The 23,553-nt window shown below is 35.9% G+C and overlaps 2 protein-coding genes across 3 annotated transcripts in view; both read left to right on the top strand.

The window, feature by feature from the left end:
* Positions 1-23,553, top strand: part of LOC136257287 (CAAX prenyl protease 1 homolog) — a 217,290-nt gene that overhangs the window by 90,139 nt on the left and 103,598 nt on the right. The gene's annotated exons all lie outside the window — the stretch shown is intronic.
* The window catches only part of LOC136257282 (uncharacterized), a 138,781-nt gene that overhangs the window by 63,503 nt on the left and 51,725 nt on the right, over positions 1-23,553 (top strand). The window contains exons 5-9 of one of the 2 annotated variants that reach the window (XM_066050380.1): positions 6,022-6,120; positions 9,108-9,206; positions 13,229-13,327; positions 17,952-18,029; positions 23,485-23,551. In XM_066050380.1, the coding sequence (XP_065906452.1) occupies positions 6,022-6,120; positions 9,108-9,206; positions 13,229-13,327; positions 17,952-18,029; positions 23,485-23,551 (442 nt within the window). Of the gene's footprint in view, positions 1-6,021; positions 6,121-9,107; positions 9,207-13,228; positions 13,328-17,927; positions 18,030-23,484; positions 23,552-23,553 lie in introns of both variants that reach the window. The other variant, XM_066050379.1, reaches the window with a different exon arrangement.

Genomic DNA, 23,553 nt, shown 5'->3' with positions numbered 1-23,553 from the left:
CAGGGTGATTTGTTTGTAGCTGAATTCTGTACAGGTGATTTGTTTGCAGCTGAGCTCTTTACAGAATGGTTTCTTTGTAGCTGAGCTCTCTACAAGGTAGTTTCTTCTAGCTGATGTCTCCACAAGGTCACTAGTTTGTAGCTGAACTTTCTACATGGTGGTTTCTTTGTAACTGAACTCTCTACAAGGTAACTTCTTCTAGCTGATCTTTCTACAGGGTGATTTGTTTGTGGCTGAACTCTCTACAAGGTAACTTCTTCTAGCTGATCTCTCTACAGAGAGATTGGTTTGTAGCTGAACTCTCTACAGGAGATTTGTTTGCAGCTGAACTCTCCACATGATGGTTTCTTTGTAGCTGAACTCTCTACAAGGTAACTTCTTCTAGCTGATCTCTCTACATGGTGATTTGTTTGTAGCTGAATTCTGTACAGGTGATTTGTTTGCAGCTGAGCTCTTTACAAAATGGTTTCTATGTAGCTGAACTGTTTACAAGTTAACTTCTTCTAGCTGATCTCTCTACAGGGTGATTTGTTTGTAGCTGAACTCTCTACATTGTGGTTTCTTTGTAACTGAACTCTACAAGGTGATTTCTTCTAGCTGAATTATCTCTTTCTATAGTTGCATGAATTCCCTACAAGGTAACTTCTTCTAGCTGATCTCTCTACAGGGTGAATTGATTGTGGCTGATCTCTCTACAGGGTGACTTGTTTGTAGCTGATCTCTATACAGGTTACTTGTTTCTAGCTGATCTCTTGAATTCTCTTCGGGTGACTGCTCTATTAGGATGACTGCTCTATTAGGATGACTGCTCTATTAGAGTATCTCGATCTCGCACTTGCTACACCAAGTTGGATTTCGTGTTATAACTCTGTGGCTTTAAGTCTGATTCTTCTACACCATTGATGAGCCTTTCTAAGATGATAACTCCATCTGTACAGCAATTTTCAAAGCATTGCCCCAAGCGGTTTATCTGGCAGGCGTGGCAAGCAGTCGTTTTTTATTAGCTAATCTCGATTACATAATTGTTACACACTGTTGACTTTTTCGCTGTATCTTCCTGGTTTTTAGCTCGATTTCTTTCAAACCACAAAAGATTTGAGGTTCAATAGTTAACCTATTCACCCACCGATTTTCAGCTTCTTCCCATATGCGGTTTACCCTGTAGGCGTGACAACATATTGGTGTTATTTTTCGTGAATAATCGCTCATAACTCTTTGCCTGTTTATCGTATTCCAGCCAAAGTTGGTACAGAGATGCACCTTTATACCCCCCTTCTGTGTGCCAAACTTCAAGGCGATCGGATATGGCGTTCGCGTTTTATAGCAGTTTTTGTAAGTGTGCGAAAAGAGGAAGAAAATAAGAAGAAAAAAAAATGAAGAAACTAAGCCAATTTTTGAAGTCGCATATCTCGGGAATGCGCGAAGCGATTTCGCTCAAATTTGGAATGTGGAGTGCTGAAGGTGGAGGGAGTGTCCACAGCAAACGTCATCTTGTTTCATCAAGGCAGCACAGAGCTACGGAGGTGCGAAAATTGCATTTTCTTTCTTCCTGTCAATATACTCATGGGTGTTATGCGCCAGCTTCTTGGGCCGCACGACACACTACCGTGTGTCTTGATGCCAATAGGATCCTGAATGGTCAAAATCCAAGCAGTTAACTTCAAAGAATTGGATGTGTGTGGAAGCCTGGTTTAGTCAAATCTGGTCACACTTTATGATAGGTAGCTTAGTATGTCATGTTTAGTGTAATAACATGTTAGTGGTATTATGATATTTTCCTTATTGGCTTGTGGTAGTCAATTTATATACTTCATGAGTATTGTGCAGACATCACTTGTGAGGACTGGGTTAGTTGTTAGTATACTGTAAAGTGGTAAAATTTGATTAATTTGGAAAATGGACAGAGTTCTCTTTAGGGACCTGCCGATTATGCTGGTATAATAATAATTGAACATAATAGGTGCCTGAAAGCATTGAGCATAATGCCAGCATAATAGGCACAACACTTGTGCATTATTATAAATTGTTGTCTATAAAAATACATATCACAGAAAAAGATTGCTCTAATAGAATAGTTAGAGAACAATCAGACAGCTGACTGTTCTATTAGAGTGTATCAATGTTTTCTGTGACATGCATTTTGACAAAGGAATTAGAGTCTGTGCTTCAGCAACTTACTGTTTTCCCATAAAGTGCAAATTTACTAGAAAAACATGGGAACTGAGTTATAAATATTGAGCATAATGTGGTAATTTGAGCATAATAGGCAAAATTTTGAGCAGTACAGCATAGCATAATAGGTAAAATAATAAGCCTAATCAGCAGGTTCCTAGTTCTCATTAAGCCACTTTTCCAGTTTATTGTTACTGATCAGTTCATTATTACAATCAGTGAATAGGAGGAACCAGAATGACTTAGCTAATTGTTATTCTACAGATTGTATGTGTACATACTCACATATGTATCACAGTGGTGTATTATAATGTGTGGTGTTGTGAAGAGGTACTGCATAAAGTAAGAGATTATTTTGGTTGCCAGTTACCACCACTTCACTAGTAATGTATCAATTGAACTTTAACATTTGCTGTGGATAAAATGTACTAGACCAACTACAGTGGAACCTCAGTTAGCCGAACCCCTTGGGACTTGGAGTGGTTCTTAAATCTGAAAAGTTTGTATTTCTGAAAATAGCATAGAGTTTTTTTTTAAATACAGTACTTTCAACTACCCTAATAGAACAGTCAGTACCCTTATTGAGCAGTCATTTCCATAGTTCAGTTAACCGAGAATCCGGATAAGTGGGTCCGGATAAATGATGTTTCTCTGTATCGTACAGTTATTGTTTAGTTTCTCATCTAGTATGGCCAGGTTTGTTTAAAATAGCAAGTAAAATATGAAGGTAAAAATGTAAAATATGAAGTGAAAGTACTTCAGTAAGCTTGGTTATACTGTACCTAACCAATACTGTCAAGGTGCCATGAATGTATTGTAAAACTGGTTTATGGTCAATATTTTTGTAAGAAAGTATCTCTCATGTAAGATCATCCCAAAATGATAATGTTCTATTACAATATTATTGTTTGGATTTAATGCACAGTAGCCAGTGTACTTCACACATATAACTTGTGTCTATCTTTCCATTCACAAGATGTACATTTTAACACAATAATAATGTCCACAATAAAGTGTGTATTGTGTTAGACGTACACTATCGTAATATTATATGTACAAAATGAATATTTTATTAAAATGTGTTAACCTGTCTCTATCTGTTGCATTGGAATATAATTAATTGTTCTATTAGATTATATACATTATAACTACTGAACATGTACATGTATCTAAAATTGAAAACATCAAGTACATACTGTTAGCCATTATTAAGATATGCTTGTGTGAAACAATTGCTCAGGCAGTTGGTTAGTTAGTCAGTGAGTCAGTAGAAAATTACACTAAACAGAGATTTTAAAACTTTTGTAGCCAATTGCAATTTATTGGAAGTGTTTTGGGTCACAGTGATATCATGTTTTACACCTTGGTAGTATGGATATAATCTAGCCCATAAAGGTATTGTGGGGCTGGTTTCTATAAATATTTCGAGGGAATCACAGATGCCTACAGGTGTACTACCTTATTGTACAATGATGTTAAACAGTTTGAAAACACGGACTTGTGCTTTATCAACCAATCCAACAAGGTGAATAATATTGAAGAGATTTTGTCTTTGGATTCCCTTATTAAAGTATATTACATAAGTATATTATTTGTTGTATCAAGGTCTATTGTGGTAGTCCAGGCCATGGTTCGCATCACATTAAACATGCAGCTTCAAAACTAGGGATAACTGTGTTTACAACATAAATATATCAACACAGATCCCAATAATATGATACAATAAGATTTTCCATTGTCAACATGCTGATCTGGCTTGCTGCTGAAGTAATGATTATCAGGCTTATAATTCTCATCATAGCTGTATTTAGCAAAGGACAATATTGTGGTATTTGTTGATAAGGATGCTCCTGTAGTATGCTGAGATTATATTGTTGAAACTGTTTCTTAATGTATTACATGCTCTAGCACAGAGAGGTGGTGTGTGTTGGCAGTAATGATGTAGCTATTCAACTTGAAGTTTGTCAGTGTTCAAGGATATAACCTCCTATTTGATATAATGATAGATAAGTATTATAGTAAACCTTCTTCACTACCAGAAATTTTTGAGAGAGAGTTAGTAATTTCAGACATTTTCCTTATTTAAAAGGATAGACCATAACTATTTGTTTAGGTGGTGTACATAGTACTGATCAGGCATGTGTCAAATGTGTCAGCATAATAAAAAGCACAATGGGCCAGCATAATGCTAGTATATTAGGTAGATATTTCAAACTATGGAGCTTAATTCCATGAAAATAGATTGGTACTCCGTAATAGAGCAGTCAGTGGAAACTGCAAACTGCAATAGAGTACTCAAATGCATGCTTCTTAAGTTAATAGAACAGTCACTTTGTAGTGAAATAGTCTAATAGAGCAATCATTGGTGAAAATGTTTCAAAGTAATTGTACATAAGAAATGTTGCTAACCTAGGAGCATAATGCAAGTATAATAGGAATGAGGAACAGCATAATAGGTGAAAATTGAGAAATTCCTGAAAGCATTTTGGCAACGTTTTGAGCATATTTGACTGAGGCCTAGTACTGATACTACCATAGATATTAGATTGATTTGCAAGCCTCAAGCACAAAAACTACAGTGTATATAATATAATACCAGCATAGTGTATGAGTTAGAATTCAGAATTTTTTATAAGCACTTTGCATTCAATTAAGTTATAAACAGGCATAAACACTGTGTAGGCAGTGTTAGAATGATGCAACATAAAAACTGAGGTATAACTGTTTTAGAAAATGGTCAGCCTGAGACAAGTTATGTGCCATGCCTTGCCCCACCACTCAGCATTGCCAGTTCAGTTAAGAGTTTACAAAAGGATTTACTGGAAACTCCTTTCAAAAATATATCTGCCATCTGCATCCTGAGACAGACATTTGTGATACGCTGCTTGACTTTAGTGGAATCAACAAGTATTGCATCAGTTTGAATAAGGACAAAATGCACGCAAAAGTAAGTCCATACAAGTATCCTTGCAACCACCACAAACGAGACTGGATCAGTTAATGGATCACTTCACCCTGCTCATGTAGAAGAAGTGAAAGTGGGTGTCATAATATTAAAATGCCACTCGTCACAGCAATGAAGTGCATTTTCTAGAAAAGTAAGACCCCAATACCTGCCTTGGCACTGCAGCTAACTCACTGGTATATATAGCCAGATGGTGAAGAACACTAGCTAGCTAATAGAAATTAGAGCAATGCATCTTATAATTTGTATGCTTGTGGTGTGTTGATTTTATGTTTGTTTGATTGACAATATCTAAGCATTGGCCAGGTAATTCAACTCTGTATAAAAATATCAAATAACATAATGAAAATAAAAATGTAAAATGTGATATTGTATGAAGTTACTTTTAAGCTTGGTTATACTGTACCTAACCAATACTGCCAAGGTGCCACGAATGTATTGTGAGACTGGTTTATGGTCAATAGTTTTTGTAAGAAAGTATGATCTCTCAGATAAGATCATCCCAAAATGTTATGTTCTAATACAGCATCATTGTGTGGATTAATGCACAGTAATCAGTGTACTTCACACATGTATACACTGTAAATTCAAATAAGTACAATTGACTCAAATTTTGGGTTGTTTTATCTGCCATAAAACTACCAATTTTTTGGTAGTAATGACCCAAAGATGTATTTGTTTATTTCAACTTTGTAAGATATAGTCATATTACCCAGATGTCCCATGGTCTCTTGAACCACTAGCTAAGCATAATAGTCGTGTATAAACATGTATAAATATGTATACCTTCTACATGTATAAACTATTCCTAAGGAGGTTTATGATAGGTAGTTTAGTATGTGATGTTTAGTGTAATAACATGTTAGTGTTGTTTTCAACTTTAGGATGGATCGACCCCACTGATGTATGCAGGAAATGGAGGCCACACTGATGTGGTGAAGATGCTCCATGAATTTGGAGCAGATATTAATCATCAGAACAAGGTTAGTTGTTGTGTAGTGTATAAGTATCAATAATTATGTGACCAGATTTGACAAAACCAGGCTTCCACACACATCCAGTTGGAGTATAATATGCTATTACTTTCAGATTTTGACCTGTTATTGCATAATGCAGTTAAAGAAGTTTGTTAAAATTGTATGCCAATAGGATCCTGAATTGTCAAAATCCAAGCAGTTAACTTCAAAGAATTGGATGTGTGTGGAAGCCTGGTTTAGTCAAATGTGGTCACACTTTATGATAGGTAGTTTAGTATGTCATGTTTAGTGTAATAACATTTTAGTGTTATTATGATATTTTCCTTATTGGCTTGTGGTAGTCAATTTATATACTTCATGAGTATTGTGCAGACATCACTTGTGAGGACTGGGTTAGTTGTTAGTGTACAGTGGTAAAATTTGATTAATTTGGAAAATGGACAGAGTTCTCTTTAGGGACCTGCCGATTATGCTGGTATAATAATAATTGAACATAATAGGTGCCTGAAAGCATTGAGCATAATGCCAGCATAATAGGCACAACACTTGTGCATTATTATAAATTGTTGCCTATAAAATACATATCACAGAAAAAGATTGCTCTAATAGAATAGTTAGAGAACAATCAGACAGCTGACTGTTCTATTAGAGTGTATCAATGTTTTCTGTGACATGCATTTTGACAAAGGAGTTAGAGTGTGTGCTTCAGCAACTTACTGTTTTCTCATAAAGTGCAAATTTACTAGAAAAACATGGGAACTGAGTTATAAATATTGAGCATAATGTGGTAATAATAGGTAAATATTAAGAAGTAATTTGAGCATAATAGGCAAAATTTTGAGCAGTAGAGCATAGCATAATAGGTAAAATAATAAGCATAATGGGCAGGTCCGTAGTTCTCATTAAGCCACTTTTCCAGTTTATTGTTACTGAACAGTTCATTATTACAATCAGTGAATATGTGAACCAGAATGACTTAGCTAATTGTTATTCTACAGATTGTATGTGTACATACTCACATATGTGACCCAGTCTGACAAAACCGGGCTTATCACCTATTTAAAAGTATCGAGAAATGCCGGTTTTAAGTATTTATTGTGTTGTAGCTCGCCAATGGTTGAAGCTATGTGTACCAAATTTTCACACGTTTTACACCAATACCTTACCTTCCAGAGCATCCACTGTGCAAGTAGCCAACAACTAAGTTTCCCACCATTTTAGATAGTTTTTAAACTGAGGTTGACTGTATCAGGAGAGCTGCAAGTTGGGTGGGAGGCGGGGACCCTGGAAGGCGGGTAAGATGGTGTTCAAAAATTGAAAAGGAAGGCTAAGGGATGAATTAGGCCAAGTTTTGAGCCATTGAGGTCTCAAAACTGGCTAAAATGAAAGGAAATTCACAGCAGAGGTACTTATTCAACACCACACAGCTGTACAGCCACATACAGTCGTTCCCAGGTTGACCAGAGTTCCATTAAGGCCCCACACCACACGTACGGATCGCCACTGGGCTTGGGAAAAGCAGCCAGCAAAACCAGACCACTCAAGTCTAGCTGATTTTAAATGTGAAATTAGATAGTTCATTCATGTAGCTGTGTGTCCTGGTTGAAAAATCGAATCTGCTGACATGGGCGATAAGACCGGTTTTCTCAGACTTGGTCACATATGTATCACAGTGGTGTATTATAATGTGTGGTGTTGTGAAGAGGTACTGCATAAGGTAAGAGATTATTTTGGTTGTCAGTTACCACCACTTCACTAGTATAGACTGGTCAGGTAATTCAACTCTGTATAAAAATATCAAATAACATATGAAGGTAAAAATGTAAAATATGATATTGCACGAAGGTACTTTTAAGCTTGGTTATACTGTACCTAACCACTACTGCCAAGGTGCCATGAATGTATTGTGAGACTGGTTTATGGTCAATATTTTTTGTAAGAAAGTATGATCTCGCAGATAAGATCCTCCCAAATGATATGTTCTAATACAGCATCATTGTGTGGATTAATGAACAGTAGTCAGTGTACTTCACACATGTATACACTTAGAGATGTACCGATATGGGTTTTTGGCATGTACCGATATCCCACTAAAAGAAGCTGATAACCAATAGTCGATCCGATATTTGCATTCTAGTTGAAAGTGTACATTTACCTACCCTACAACAACAGGTGCATGTATTCATTGCTATATACTGCCTTTGGTGGTATACAGCTTGGGTTTCTATTGTGCAATCCAGACAATTAGGCACCCACAAACATTTTTATGCAAGCTCCCATTAAGCCTTAAACGGGTATTGCTGCATTACTCCGCATTCTAATGGCTTGTGAGAAAGCTGGTAAAGCAAGTCTTCTAAGTTATCCTGTAAACCTTCTTTTTATTACAAAGTACTCTACAACTGCTTCACTTGTAAAGACTGTGATAAGCTTTGCAGCAAAAAACACTAGAATGGTGTGTTTTATATGGCTTCTTGTAGCGTAGCACTTGTTTCAGAGTGAACAATAAGCCACTGGCACTAATGAATAATGTAGAAAACCAATGCACAATACGTTTATGTACAAACTATTGCTACTGCATAAATATCGGTAGCGATAGCAGTCCTCCTGCTGTTCTGTACCGATACCGATATTGGTGAAAATTACCATATCGGTGGCCGATATTTTAGCCGATCCGATTATCGGTACACCTCTATATACACTATAAGTAGAAATGACTGAAATTTTGGGTTGTTTTACCTGCAATTAAACTACCAATTGTTTGGTAGTAATGACCCAAAGATGTATTTGTTTATTTCAACTTTGTAAGATATAGTCATATTACCCAGATGTTCCATGGTCTCTTGAACCACTAGCTAAGCATAATAGTCGTGTATAAACATGTAAAAATATGTATACCTTCTACATGGATAAACTATTCCTAAGGAGGTTTATGATAGGTAGTTTAGTATGTGATGTTTAGTGTAATAACATGTTAGTTTTGTTTTCAACTTTAGGATGGATGGACCCCACTGATGGTTGCAGCAAGTGGAGGCCACACTGAAGTGGTGAAGATGTTCCATGAATTTGGAGCAGATATTAATCATCAGAACAAGGTTAGTTGTTGTGTAGTGTATAAGTATCAATAATTATGTGACCAGATTTGACAAAACCAGGCTTCCACACACATCCAGTTGGAGTATAATATGCTATTACTTTCAGATTTTGACCTGTTATTGCATAATGCAGTGAAAGCAGTTTGTTAAAATTGTATGCCAATAGGATCCTGAATTGTCAATATCCAAGCAGTTAACTTCAAAGAATTGGATGTGTGTGGAAGCCTGGTTTAGTCAAATGTGGTCACACTTTATGATAGGTAGTTTAGTATGTCATGTTTAGTGTAATAACATGTTAGTGGTATTATGATATTTTCTTTATTGGCTTGTGGTAGTCAATTTATATACTTCATGAGTATTGTGCGGACATCACTTGTGAGGACTGGGTTAGTTGTTAGTGTACAGTGGTAAAATTTGATTAATTTGGAAAATGGACAGAGTTCTCTTTAGAGACCTGCCGATTATGCTGGTATAATAATAATTGAACATAATAGGTGCCTGAAAGCATTGAGCATAATGCCAGCATAATAGGCACAACACTTGTGTATTATTATAAATTGTTGCCTATAAAAACACATATCACAGAAAAAGATTGCTCTAATAAAATAGTTAGAGAACAATCAGACAGCTGACTGTTCTATTACAGTGTATCAATGTTTTCTGTGACATGTATTTTGACAAAGGAGTTAGAGTGTGTGCTTCAGCAACTTACTGTTTTCCCATAAAGTGCAAATTTACTAGAAAAACATGGGAACTGAGTTATAAATATTGAGCATAATGTGGTAATAATAGGTAAATATTAAGAAGTAATTTGAGCATAATAGACAAAATTTTGAGCAGTAGAGCATAGCATAATAGGTAAAATAATAAGCATAATGGGCAGGTCCGTAGTTCTCATTAAGCCACTTTTCCAGTTTATTGTTACTGAACAGTTCATTATTACAATCAGTGAATATGAGGAACCAGAATGACTTAGCTAATTGTTATTCTACAGATTGTATGTGTACATACTCACATATGTGACCCAGTCTGACAAAACCGGGCTTATCGCCTATTTAAAAGTATCGAGAAATGCCGGTTTTAAGTATTTATTGTGTTGTAGCTCGCCAATGGTTGAAGCTATGTGCACCAAATTTTCACACGTTTTACACCAATACCTTACCTTCCAGAGCATCCACTGTTCAAGCAGCCAACAACTAAGTTTCCCACCATTTTAGATAGTTTTTAAACCGAGGTTGACTGTATCAGGAGAGCTGCAAGTTGGGTTGGGGGCGGGGGCCCTGGAAGGCAGGTAAGATGGTGTTCAAAAATTGAAAAGGAAGGCTAAGGGATGAATTAGGCCAAGTTTTGAGCCATTGAGGTCTCAAAACTGGCTAAAATGAAAGGAAATTCACAGCAGAGGTACTTATTCAACACCACACAGCTGTACAGCCACATACAGTCGTTGCCAGGTTGACCAGAGCTCCATTAAGGCCCCACACCACACGTACGGATCGCCACTGGGCTTGGGAAAAGCAGCCAGCAAAACCAGACCACTCAAGTCTAGCTGATTTTAAATGTGGAATTAGATAGTTCATTCATGTAGCTGTGTGTCCTGGTTGAAAAATCGAATCTGCTGACAAGGGCGATAAGACCGGTTTTCTCAGACTTGGTCACATATGTATCACAGTGGTGTATTATAATGTGTGGTGTTGTGAAGAGGTACTGCATAAAGTAAGAGATTATTTTGGTTGTCAGTTACCACCACTTCACTAGTATAGACTGGTCAGGTAATTCAACTCTGTATAAAAATATCAAATAACATATGAAGGTAAAAATGTAAAATATGATATTGCACGAAGGTACTTTTAAGCTTGGTTATACTGTACCTAACCACTACTGCCAAGGTGCCATGAATGTATTGTGAGACTGGTTTATGGTCAATATTTTTTGTAAGAAAGTATGATCTCGCAGATAAGATCCTCCCAAATGATATGTTTTAAGGCATGTCCACACGACAAAAATAATGCGAATTGAATCCGCATTGATTCGAATTATTCGCGTCCACACGGAATGCGCATTAGGGTGATTCGAATTGAAAGTGGATTACACGAATCCACCTCCACAGGTGGTTTGAATACGAATTGGCTGCGAATCGGGATTTGCTATGTCATAATAATGCTACACGTGAGGGCTTGACACGTTTGCGCGTGACCTTTGTAAACAACACAGGATAGAAATGCAGAAGCGCTCGGTGTGATAAAAGCGCAGGGACGTATGGAAGCAGTGTTTCATCATCGTATCTAGCTCTTAGAGTTTGAAAGAACAATGGTCCCATACCCATCACGCACCATCAGCAGTTTTTCGTATTCTATTCGTAGAAATCCTTCCGGTACGTTATAAACAAAAGTATAAGCGTTACTAGGAGCTATTCCTTTCAGTCTATCGTTAAACTCACTGTTCTCTTGGTTGGCGCAAATGAGTGTTTTCTTAACCGTTTAATTATCCGTTTATCACACTAGTAAATTCAATAATGCGCATTACGCGATAATGCGTGTGGACACGTTCAATTCGGATTCAATACGCATTGCCTGAATTCGTTTTGCATCCGGTTCCTAATTCGAATTCGTGTGGACATGCCTCTATAGTATGTTCACGTTAGCTGAATCCTGAAAAACAGCTAAAAATTAAAAGTGAATATTTTCTCAACAGAGTGAACATTTCAGCCAACCAGATGATTATTGGTAACAACAAAGGTGTCAACAACAGACACATACAGTTTGGCTCCATTACCAGTTCGGGAAAGGGCTGTAATGGACACTGTACTTATATGGCTTCCCCATAGGAAATGTATTGTGAACATTTTGATTGATCATAAATGTTATGTCACATTTGAACAAAAAGATTTTGAAATATTTTTAGCGGGTCAAGCAGTACTACAAATGAGCCAAATTTCAAGATCGTGTGTAATTGCATCCATGAGTTATTAAATTTTTGAGGATTCAGCTCAACGTGAACATACTATAATACAGCATCATTGTGTGGATTAATGAACAGTAGTCAGTGTACTTCACACTTGTATACACTTAGAGATGTACCGATATGGGTTCTTGGCATGTACCAACATCCCACTAAAAGAAGCTGATAACCAATAGTCGATCCGATATTTGCATTCTAGTTAAAAGTGTACATTTACCTACCCTACAACAACAGGTGCATGTATTCATTGCTATACACTGCCTGTGGTGGTATACAGCTTGGGTTTCTATTGTGCAATCCAGACAATTAGGCACCCACAAACATTTTTATGCAAGCTCCCATTAAGCCTTAAACGGATATTTCTGCATTACCCCACATTCTAATGGCTTGTGAGAAAGCTGGTAAAGCAAGTCTTCTAAGTTATCCTGTAAACCTTCTTTTTATTACAAAGTACTCTACAACTGCTTCATTTGTAAAGACTGTGATAAGCTTTGCAGCAACAAACACAAGAATATTGTGTTTTTATATGGCTTCTTGTAGCGTAGCACTTGTTTCAGAGTGAACAATAAGCCACTGGCACTAATGAATAACGTAGAAAACCAATGCATAATACGTTTATGTACAAACTATTGCTACTGCATAAATATCGATACCGATATTGTACCGATACCATACCGATACCGATATACCGATACCGATATTGGTGAAAATTACCATATCGGTGGCCGATATTTTAGCCGATCCGATTATCGGTACACCTCTATATACGCTATAAGTAGAAATGACTGAAATTTTGGGTTGTTTTACCTGCAATTAAACTACCAATTTTTTGGTAGTAATGACCCAAAGATGTATTTGTTTATTTCAACTTTGTAAAATATAGTCATATTATCCAGATGTCCCATGGTCTCTTGAACCACTAGCTAAGCATAATAGTCATGTATGAACATGTATAAATATGTATACCTTCTACATGTATAAACTATTCCTAAGGAGGTTTATGATAGGTAGTTTAGTATGTGATGTTTAGTGTAATAACATGTTAGTGTTGTTTTCAACTTTAGGATGGATGGACCCCACTGATGGTTGCAGCAGATAAAGGCCACACTGAAGTGGTGAAGATGCTCCATGAATTTGGAGCAGATATTAATCATCAGAACAAGGTTAGTTGTTGTGTAGTGTATACGTATCAATACTTATGTGACCAGATTTGACAAAACCAGGCTTCCACACACATCCAGTTGGAGTATAATATGTGACCGGATTTGCGAAAAGGTACCTTTTTCACACATACAATTTGACCCATTTTTTGACCTTTGAAACTTCATAACTTTTTTATCATTGCATATAATTGCTTAAACTTTTCCATGAGTGCAGATACAGTATCTGGCTGCATTTTGAAAGTAAAAGCAAGTTAATCAGTGTAAGGAGTCAAGTGTTACATCATTTTGTTTGCTGGCATGTAAAATGTGTGGAAAGGTACCTTTTCGCAAATCCGGTCACATATGCTATTACTTTCAGATTTTGACCTGTTATTGCATAATGCAGTGAAAGAAGTTTGTTAAAATTGTATGCCAATAGGATCCTGAATTGTCAAAATCCAAGCAGTTAACTTCAAAGAATTGGATGTGTGTGGAAGCCTGGTTTAGTCAAATGTGGTCACACTTTATGATAGGTAGTTTAGTATGTCATGTTTAGTGTAATAACATGTTAGTGGTATTATGATATTTTCCTTATTGGCTTGTGGTAGTCAATTTATATACTTCATGAGTATTGTGCAGACATCACTTGTGAGGACTGGGTTAGTTGTTAGTGTACAGTGGTAAAATTTGATTAATTTGGAAAATGGACAGAGTTCTCTTTAGGGACCTGCCGATTATGCTGGTATAATAATAATTGAACATAATAGGTGCCTGAAAGCATTGAGCATAATGCCAGCATAATAGGCACAACACTTGTGCATTATTATAAATTGTTGTCTATAAAAATACATATCACGGAAAAAGATTGCTCTAATAGAATAGTTAGAGAACAATCAGACAGCTGACTGTTCTATTAGAGTATATTAATGTTTTCTGTGACATGTATTTTGACAAAGGAGTTAGAGTGTGTGCTTCACCAACTTACTGTTTTCCCATAAAGTGCAAATTTACTAGAAAAACATGGGAACTGAGTTATAAATATTGAGCATAATGTGGTAATAATAGGTAAATATTAAGAAGTAATTTGAGCATAATAGACAAAATTTTGAGCAGTAGAGCATAGTATAATAGGTAAAATAATAAGCATAATGGGCAGGTCCGTAGTTCTCATTAAGCCACTTTTCCAGTTTATTGTTACTGAACAGTTCATTATTACAATCAGTGAATAGGAGGAACCAGAATGACTTAGCTAATTGTTATTCTACAGATTGTATGCATGTGTACATACTCACATATGTATCACAGTGGTGTATTATAATGTGTGGTGTTGTGAAGAGGTAGTGCATAAAGTAAGAGATTACTTTGGTTGCCAGTTACCACCACTTCACTAGTAATGTATCAATTGAACTTTAACATTTGCTGTGGATAAAATGTACTAGACCAACTACAGTGGAACCTCAGTTAGCCGAACCCCTTTGGACCAGGAGTGGTTCTTAAATCTGAAAAATTTGTATTTCTGAAAATAGCATAAAGAATTCTTTTTAAATACCAGTACTTTCAACTACCCTAATAGAACAGTCAGTACTCTTATTGAGTAGTCATTTCCATAGTTCAGTTAACCGAGAATCTAGATAAGTGGGGTCTGGATAAATGATGTTTCTCTGTATCATACAGTTATTGTTTAGTTTCTCAACTAGTATGGCCAGGTAATTCAACTCTGTTTAAAATAGCAAGTAAAATATGAAGGTAAAAATGTAAAATATGATATTGCATGAAGGTACTTTTAAGCTTGGTTATACTGTACCTAACCAGTACTGCCAAGGTGCCATGAATGTATTGTGAGACTGGTTTATGGTCAATATGTTTGTAAGAAAGTATGATCTGTCATATAAGATCATCCCAAAATGATAGTGTTCTATTACAATATTATTGTTTGGATTTAATGCACAGTAGCCAGTATACTTCACACATATAATTTGTGTCTATCTTTCCATTCACAAGATGTACACTTTAACACAATAATAATGTCCACAATAAAGTGTGTATTTTGTTAGATGTACACTATCGTAATATTATATGTACAAAATGAATATTTAAAATGTGTTAACCTGTCTCTATCTGTTGCATTGTAATATGATTCATTGTTCTATTAGATTATATACATTATAACTACTGAACATGGACATGTATCTAAAATTGAAAACATCAAGTACATACTGTTAGCCATTATTAAGATATGCTTGTCGTGTGTGAAACAATTGCTCAGGCAGTTGGTTAGTTAGTCAGTGAGTCAGTAGAAAATTGCACTAAACAGAGATTTTAAAACTTTTGTAGTCAATTGCAATTTATGGGAAGTGTTTTGGGTCACAGTGATATCATGTTTTACACCTTGGTAGTATAGATACAATCTAGCCCATAAAGGTATTGTGGGGCTGGTTTCTGTAAATATTTTTGAGGTAATCACAGATGCCTACAGGTGTACTACCTTATTGTACAATGATGTTAAACAGTTTGAAAACACAGACTTGTGCTTTATCAACCAATCCAACAAGGTGAATAATATTGAAGAGATTTTGTCTTTGGATTCCCTTATTAAAGTATATTACATAAGTATATTATTTGTTGTATCAAGGTCTGTTTTGGTAGTCCAGGCCATGGTTTGCATCACATTAAATATGTAGTTTCAAAACTAGGGATAACTGTGTTTACAACATAAATATATCAACACAGATCCCAACAATATGATACAATAAGATTTTCCATTGTCAACATGCTGATCTGGCTTGCTGCTGAAGTAATGATTATCAGGCTTATAATTCTCATCATAGCTGTATTTAGCAAAGAACAATATTGTGGTATTTGTTGATAAGGATGCTCCTGTAGTATGCTGAGATTAAATTGTTGAAACTGTTTCTTAATGTATTACATGCTTTAGCACAGAGAGGTGGTGTGTGTTGGCAGTAATGATGTAGCTATTCAACTTGAAGTTTATCAGTGTTCAAGGATATAACTTCCTATTTGATATAATGATAGATAAGTATTATAGTAAACCTTCTTCACTACCAGAAATTTTTGAGAAAGAATCAGATGTTTTCCTTAATTAAAAGGATAGACCATAACTATTTGATTAGGTGGTGTACATAGTACTGATTAGGCATACGTCAAATATGTCAGCATAATAAAAGCGTAATAGGCCAGCATAATGCTAGTATATTAGGTGGATATTTCAAACTATGGAGTTTAATTCCATGAAAATAGATTGGTACTCCGTAATAGAGCGGTCAGTGGAAACTGCAAACTGCAATAAAGCACTCAAATGCATGGTACAAAGCTGCTTAGGTTGATACTCTCTAATAGAACAGTCACTTTGTTGCAAAATAATCTAATAGAGCATTCACTGATAAAAATGTTCCAAAGTAATTGTAAGAATTGTTAGGAGCATAATGCAAGCATAATGGGAATGCGGAAGAGCATAATAGATGAAAATTGAGAAATTCCTGAAAGCATTTTGGCAACGTTTTGAGCATATGTGACTGAGGCGTAGTACTGATACTACCATAAATATTAGATTGATTTGCAAGCCTTGAGCACAAAAGCTACAGTGTATATAATATAATACCAGCATAGTGTATGAGTTAGAATTCAGAATTTTTATAAGCACTTTGCATTCAATTAAGCTATAAACAGGCATAAATACTGTGTAGGCAGTGTTAGAATGATGCAACATAAAAACTGAGGCATACTAACTGTTAGAAAACGTTCAGCCTGAGACAAGTTATGTGCCATGCCTTGTCCCACCACTCAGTTTTGCCAATTTAAGAGTTACAAAAGGCTAGTCTATCAAATCAGTGTAGTATACAATTTTACAGTAAGTTAAAATTGAATACTTCATGATTATTTTGAATTTCATAATGAGGAATTTTACTCTGTTGCCCCTAGCAACCTGAATTTTACCTTATTTTGTAGGTGTGAATGTCAAAAGTAACATCTCCAATGGTTAAAAGGATAGCAATTTTATAAGTTTGCAATTTTTCCATACATTATCTATGGGAGGGGAAAACAGTTTCCCCTTCGAGTAATCACATGGATAATGTATGGGAAAGCCACAAATTTCAAAACGTCACATCTCATGATCTATTGTTTTAAAATTTGGAGAGGTTAATTGTGAGATTCACACCAACAAATACTGTTAAATTGAGAAATGACATTAATTGAATTTGTTGTTTTCCCACACATTATTTATGTGATTGCCCAGAAGGGACAACTGTTGCTCCCTCCCATAGATAATGTATGGAAAAATGACAAACTTTAAAATGTTATATCTCATGACCTATATATACTGTCCTTTTAAAATTTGGAGATGTTACTATAGATATTTACCCCTACAAATATTGTAAAATTCAGGTTACTAGGGGCATCTTTTGTTTTTATGAAATCCATTTATTTTTATGCAGCATAGACACTTGTGTGATTTGTGTGTCTGGATGTCACAATATACAGTACATGTTAAATTTCTCTTACCAAGCTGAATAAACATTGAAATTGATGTATGATAGTGCATGTAGTACATAACTACTACAAAATTAATGTGATGATGTTGAAATGCTAATTATCATTACAGAATCACAAAACTCCCCTACACCAGGCTGTTGATGGAAACGAGATCAGTACAGTGAAGTACTTTGTGGAGGAGCTCAAAATGGACATCAGCAAATTTGATGAGGTATGATATACGTACTCTGTTTTCATATGTATAGCCCTCAACAGCATTTACTATGTAATTGCTTTATAAGTTGTATGTCGTCAGCAGTACTTAATCCTCACACAACCTCATTGGTATGGATTATATATATTCTATAATAGTTTGAATGCATGCAACAATACATCAGTTGCAGTGATATTAAACTGTACAGCATTACTATGTCACATCAAATTTCACTATCTGATAAGTAAGGGCCACGAGTATATATTTTGTGGATACCCACAACAATTAGTTTATCTTACTCTATTTACACAGTGTGTGATTATTAGGTAAACCAAGAACACCGGTGGTTTTTATTTGTACATGAAGTGTTTCATGATTTAATATCACTTTTACTATTTATAAAAACTACCTTGTTCAGTACAACAATCAATATAATTATAATGTAAGATTTTCAAAATGCATACAAGTTAGAATTGGCTACTGTCACAGACTATTATATCAACAGCAGAACTGCTGGGAACTTCAATTGTATTCTCTCTTATTCTGTTTGTTTATAAAGAATTGTTTACCACACAATTTTATTCATCACTGAGGTGGGTGATCATTTACCTGATTGTATCATACACTACGATAGTAGTGTATAGTAGGGACCACAAAGGAGTAGACGTGGCCCACAAAATAAAATCACTCAAACAACAGCCTCAATTTTCCCTGACGACAATGAGGCAGTATTGGTTAGGTAAAACTAAGTGCAAAAAAAGTTTTCAGATCGACCCGAAACGCTTTCAACAAATAGTTATCGAATTTTTAAAATTATTTATTTAATGGAATTTTCTAGTAACTGATTGACTGACTGACTGAGTAACTGACTGACTGATGCCTTCAGACAAGTGTAACTTGATAACAGCTTAGGCTACGGGCTTGATTTTTTTCATTGTTCGATGTTGCTTTGACCCGAGAGGTGCCTTTTGGCATACCGCAGTATGTACAATACATTCTTCATGGACTTACCAGTGTCCTCCTTTGTGTCCCATTCATCTTTGCTGACAGTGAAAAGTGTCAATTTGGTGGTAGCATGTGATGGCTTCCCTTTGTAATGGAAATCGTCTGTACTACGGAAATTGTTTGTACTTTTCATAGTGGCTGTTTTGATTGCAGAGGTGCTTTTTGAGCAGTTCTTGAGTCATACTGCTGTGTAATGGGTTGAACATAGCCAACAATGAAGCATAATGGATACTCACTTTTCAGATGATAATTGATATAACTGGGGCACAGCACCATTTCTTCTTTCGGTATGCATGAATTGCAGAGGCACTTTTCGAACAGTTCTTGATCCGAAATGCTGTGTAATGGGTTGAACATAGGCTGACAACGAAGCATAATAGATACTTCACTTTTCAGATGATAATTTATATAGCTGGGGCGCGTGGTGTCATTTCACATACAATATGCATGTGAGAGTTCACCAGTCATAATAACTATTTACAAAAAAATTAACAAACAAGTACACAGAAAAATTTGGAATTTTCAACTAGAGTAGGAACCATAGCACATCAATAAAAAGTACTGAAACCAGCTGGAGTAGCGCAGGATATTAAATCACAGTAAAACAATAAGAAGTGTTATATCCCTACTGTGCTCAAGATACCATTATGGAAATGCATAGTAGGGATATTACACTTCTTATTGTTTTACTGTGATTTAATATCATGCACTCACTACTTGAAGGTTCTTAGTTTACTAATTTGTTAAGCTACTTTACTGTAGTTGTACCCAGTTATACTGATAGTAAAATGTCAGTAACTTTAAGTATATGGAACATAATTGTTTTACTAAGTTTTAAATTCTCAGTAAAACATCAGTGAATGTGGGTTTACTGTAAAACTACTAAAGTAACAAACAATTAACTGTTCCATACTGGGGATATACCACTCTAGTAAACTAAGAAACTTCAAGCAGTGACTACTCCAGCTTGTTTCAGTACTTTTTATCGATGTGTTATGGTCCCTACTCTAGTTGAAAATTCCAAATTTTTCTGTGTATCTACTAAATACCTCATAACAATTAACACTTACAGAGTACACACATGCATAAAAACTATAGGAAAACTGATTACAAATTAGTTTATGGCCAGCAAAAAATTCATAATCCACCACATAATATAAAACATAAATGACACACACAAAGGAAAGCATGCTGTATGCAGATGGTGCAATAAGCATGACATATTTAGAATGAGCTACACAGAGCTGGGAAGCTAACAATTGGAAGTGGTATTAGTAAGACTATACCCATAAAGTGTGAGAAATTGGAGTTAAAAACAAGTTTGAAGTATATATTAAAATTTAGGTGAGAAGGATTGATGAATGATCAAAAATAATTAATTCATTTTTTGTTAAAACATTACATAGTGTGTTAGGCCATACCTATTTTAAAATGTTTTTTGCCAGATCTTGGTACCAGAAAAATGACTCAGTCATTGAAGAAATATACAGCTACTGCATTGTCTACAGACATGTCAAATAAATTACAAGCCACAAAGCTGTTATGAAGAGATTTAGAGTAGTGTTGCACCGATATGGGATTTAGCCGATATTCCGATAACCGATATACTGGACAAGGAAAGAGCCGATAATTTTAGCCGATCCGATATAAAATATATATTTGACAAGTTTCTTAATCAGTGTGGCAATACATAGTAGTTGAAAATACAAAAAATAAATGGATGTAATTTATAGTACTCAAAACTGCTTAGTGGTGTACAGCTATAGCTACTGTAGTAAAAATACATCAGAACTAGATACGCGTAATAAAGTAAATAAACCAGTAGTCACACAAGACCAACTGTATACAGTTACAGTGGTAATCACTAAACTACTTACTAGTATTTGTACTGAGAGCCAACTAGGCAAAAATTGTTTTGAATGAAAAGCAGGTCTTCAGTCTAAGTAGGTAAAATTCTGTTCCTCTTATCATCATGTAGGTTACCTGCTGCAGAGAACAGCCGTTCTGAAGGAACTGATGTTGCTGGGGGACATAAGTAGTGTTGTGCCAGAGTTGCCAGCATAGGAAACCTTTTCTTATTTTGACCCCACCACGTGTAAGGATTGCCAGTCTTGTAATCCAACAGTGGTTCACTTAAGAACTTCTCCACTTCTGATGTGGTAGCAGGAGTATCACCAGTAGAGTCAGTAATTATTTCAGAGATGACATCAAGTAAAACTGCACTTTTGAGCGGACACGTTCTCTTTGGTTGGCTGGGACCAGGTTCTTCAGCTGCAGTCTCACTAGCCATATCAACAGAACTGCTCATTTCCTCAACCAGCATCTCTTTGACTGTGGCCTTGATGATATTCCCCGAAAAAAATTTATCTTTGAACCTGGGGTCCAACAAAGTAGCCAAGGCCAATTCTTTCTTTTCTTCTATCCCTGCAAAGCGAGACTTTAAAGATTTCAGCAGCTCACCTTTCATTGTTTGAACACCGCTATCATTGTTGTTTTTCTCAAGTGTTATGGTTAGTATCCTTATGTATGGAATGACAATTGATATTGAAGCCATATCTGCTGATATAGAACGTGTAATTTCCTCTACAGGACTTAAAATATCGACACATTTCTTCATTAATTCCAATTGATGTGGTGTGGGCTGCTGGATATTGCCAGTTTCTGCACAGTAGGCTGCCAGTGCCATTTTTTGCTCCAGAACAGATTGAAACATAAATAAGGTAGAATTCCATCTAGTTACGACATCTGATTTAAGCTTGTGTTGTGGTACATTTAAACTATCTTGTATTCTTTTCAGGTTGTAGCAGGCAACTGAAGAACGATGAAAATGTCCCACTATGCTACGACATATTGCTATTATATCATTTATGGCTCTTTGTACAAATAGTCCATCTTTTATTACTAATTGCAGAGAATGTGCAAAGCAACCCAAGTGCATAAAACAGGCATCTCTCATGGCTTTTACCATATTGCTTGCATTGTCACTCACAACAACATGCACTTTATCCTGAGATATCTCCCAGTTTTGAAGCATACTCTCCATTTGTGCTGCAATGTACTCACCAGTGTGAGCTTCTTGTATTGGCTGTGCATGTAGGACAGCAGACACCTTTACAAATGCATCATCAATCCAGTGTGCAGTTAAACTTAACAAACAAGTTATATTAATACTACTGCTCCATATATCTGTGGTGAAGCTTATGTACTTGGCCCCACCAACCAACTTATATACTTCATCTTTCATGCCAGTATAAATTTTAGGTATAATGGTATCTGTGTAATACTTACGACTTGGACACTTGTAGCGATGCTCCAGAGTTTGCAACACCCTTTTGAAGCCAATGTCTTCAACCATTGATAATGGTTGGCAGTCTACTGCTAGCATCTCACCAATCCTTTTATGCACACGCTGAGACCTGACATCGTTTATATCCCATGGCTTCGACAGTTCTTGCGTTTCTTCAAGTGACAATTGCTGTTCAAGCTTCCTTTTACGTGTTTGCTTCTGAGGTGGAGTTTCTTGAGACTCTTTTCGTTCAATATACTGTTTATTGATGTCCGGATGTTTAGCGAGATGGCTCACTAGATTTGTAGTAGTGTAGGACTTTGTGCTACCTCCTCCCCTCGAAACTTTTGCCTGGCAAGTGTTGCAAACAGCGTATTTCGTGTCCTCAGTCACCACGAAAAACTCCCAAATGACGGAGCGCTTCTTCGCCATTTTATTTTACAACAATGGAAATAATACACATGCGCAAGCCTCACGTGACTATCGTATCGGCTTACTTTTAAAAGATCGATCCGATCCGATACCGATATCCAGAAAATCATGCCGATATATGGTTAAACCGATAACCGATCCGATTATCGGTGCAACACTAATTTAGAGTTTGTAGTTGCACACATAGGACAGGGAGATATTAGCAGACAGTGCAATAAAGTTTTTGTATAGTACTAGCTCAAATGGATGTCATGAACTGGAAATTATAGCATGCTGTTTCCAACGATCTATATGTTCATGGATAACTTTGAAATTTGCTTACAAGAGCAGAATTTTACACAATGCATTTTATTAGAACAACTGACAAGTTTAATATTTGAATTATCTTCTTTTTGGAACAATTGTAAATTTCATGGTCTTATTTTACTGTAATCCATGGAAATTTAGTTGGTCAGGTCCAAGTACAGTGTAATAACTTTTCAAATAGGTATAGCTTTATTTCCTCTTATATTATGTGATATATAGTGGCCTTACACATGATGCAGATGTATAAGCTGTTACTGATGTTAAAAGGTATAGGGTAATGTGTATCTTGTTTTCATGAGATTCAGTTGTGTGCAAAGTAGCCAAATAATACATGGAACTATATATACAGGTATAATATGTGTGTAGTGTTGCTATACTGTAAAGGGATTGTTTAGAGTACCTTTGAAACATTAATTCTTTATTCTAAATGCACTAATGTTGCAGGAGTACAGAAGGAAAATTGAAGAAATGTTGAAGGATAGTGCCTCTCAATTTACTGAAGTACAAAAAGGT

The sequence above is a fragment of the Dysidea avara genome, chromosome 6 (assembly GCF_963678975.1).
Source record: "Dysidea avara chromosome 6, odDysAvar1.4, whole genome shotgun sequence".
NCBI lineage: Eukaryota > Metazoa > Porifera > Demospongiae > Dictyoceratida > Dysideidae > Dysidea > Dysidea avara.
This window is presented reverse-complemented; position numbering and strand designations above follow the sequence as displayed.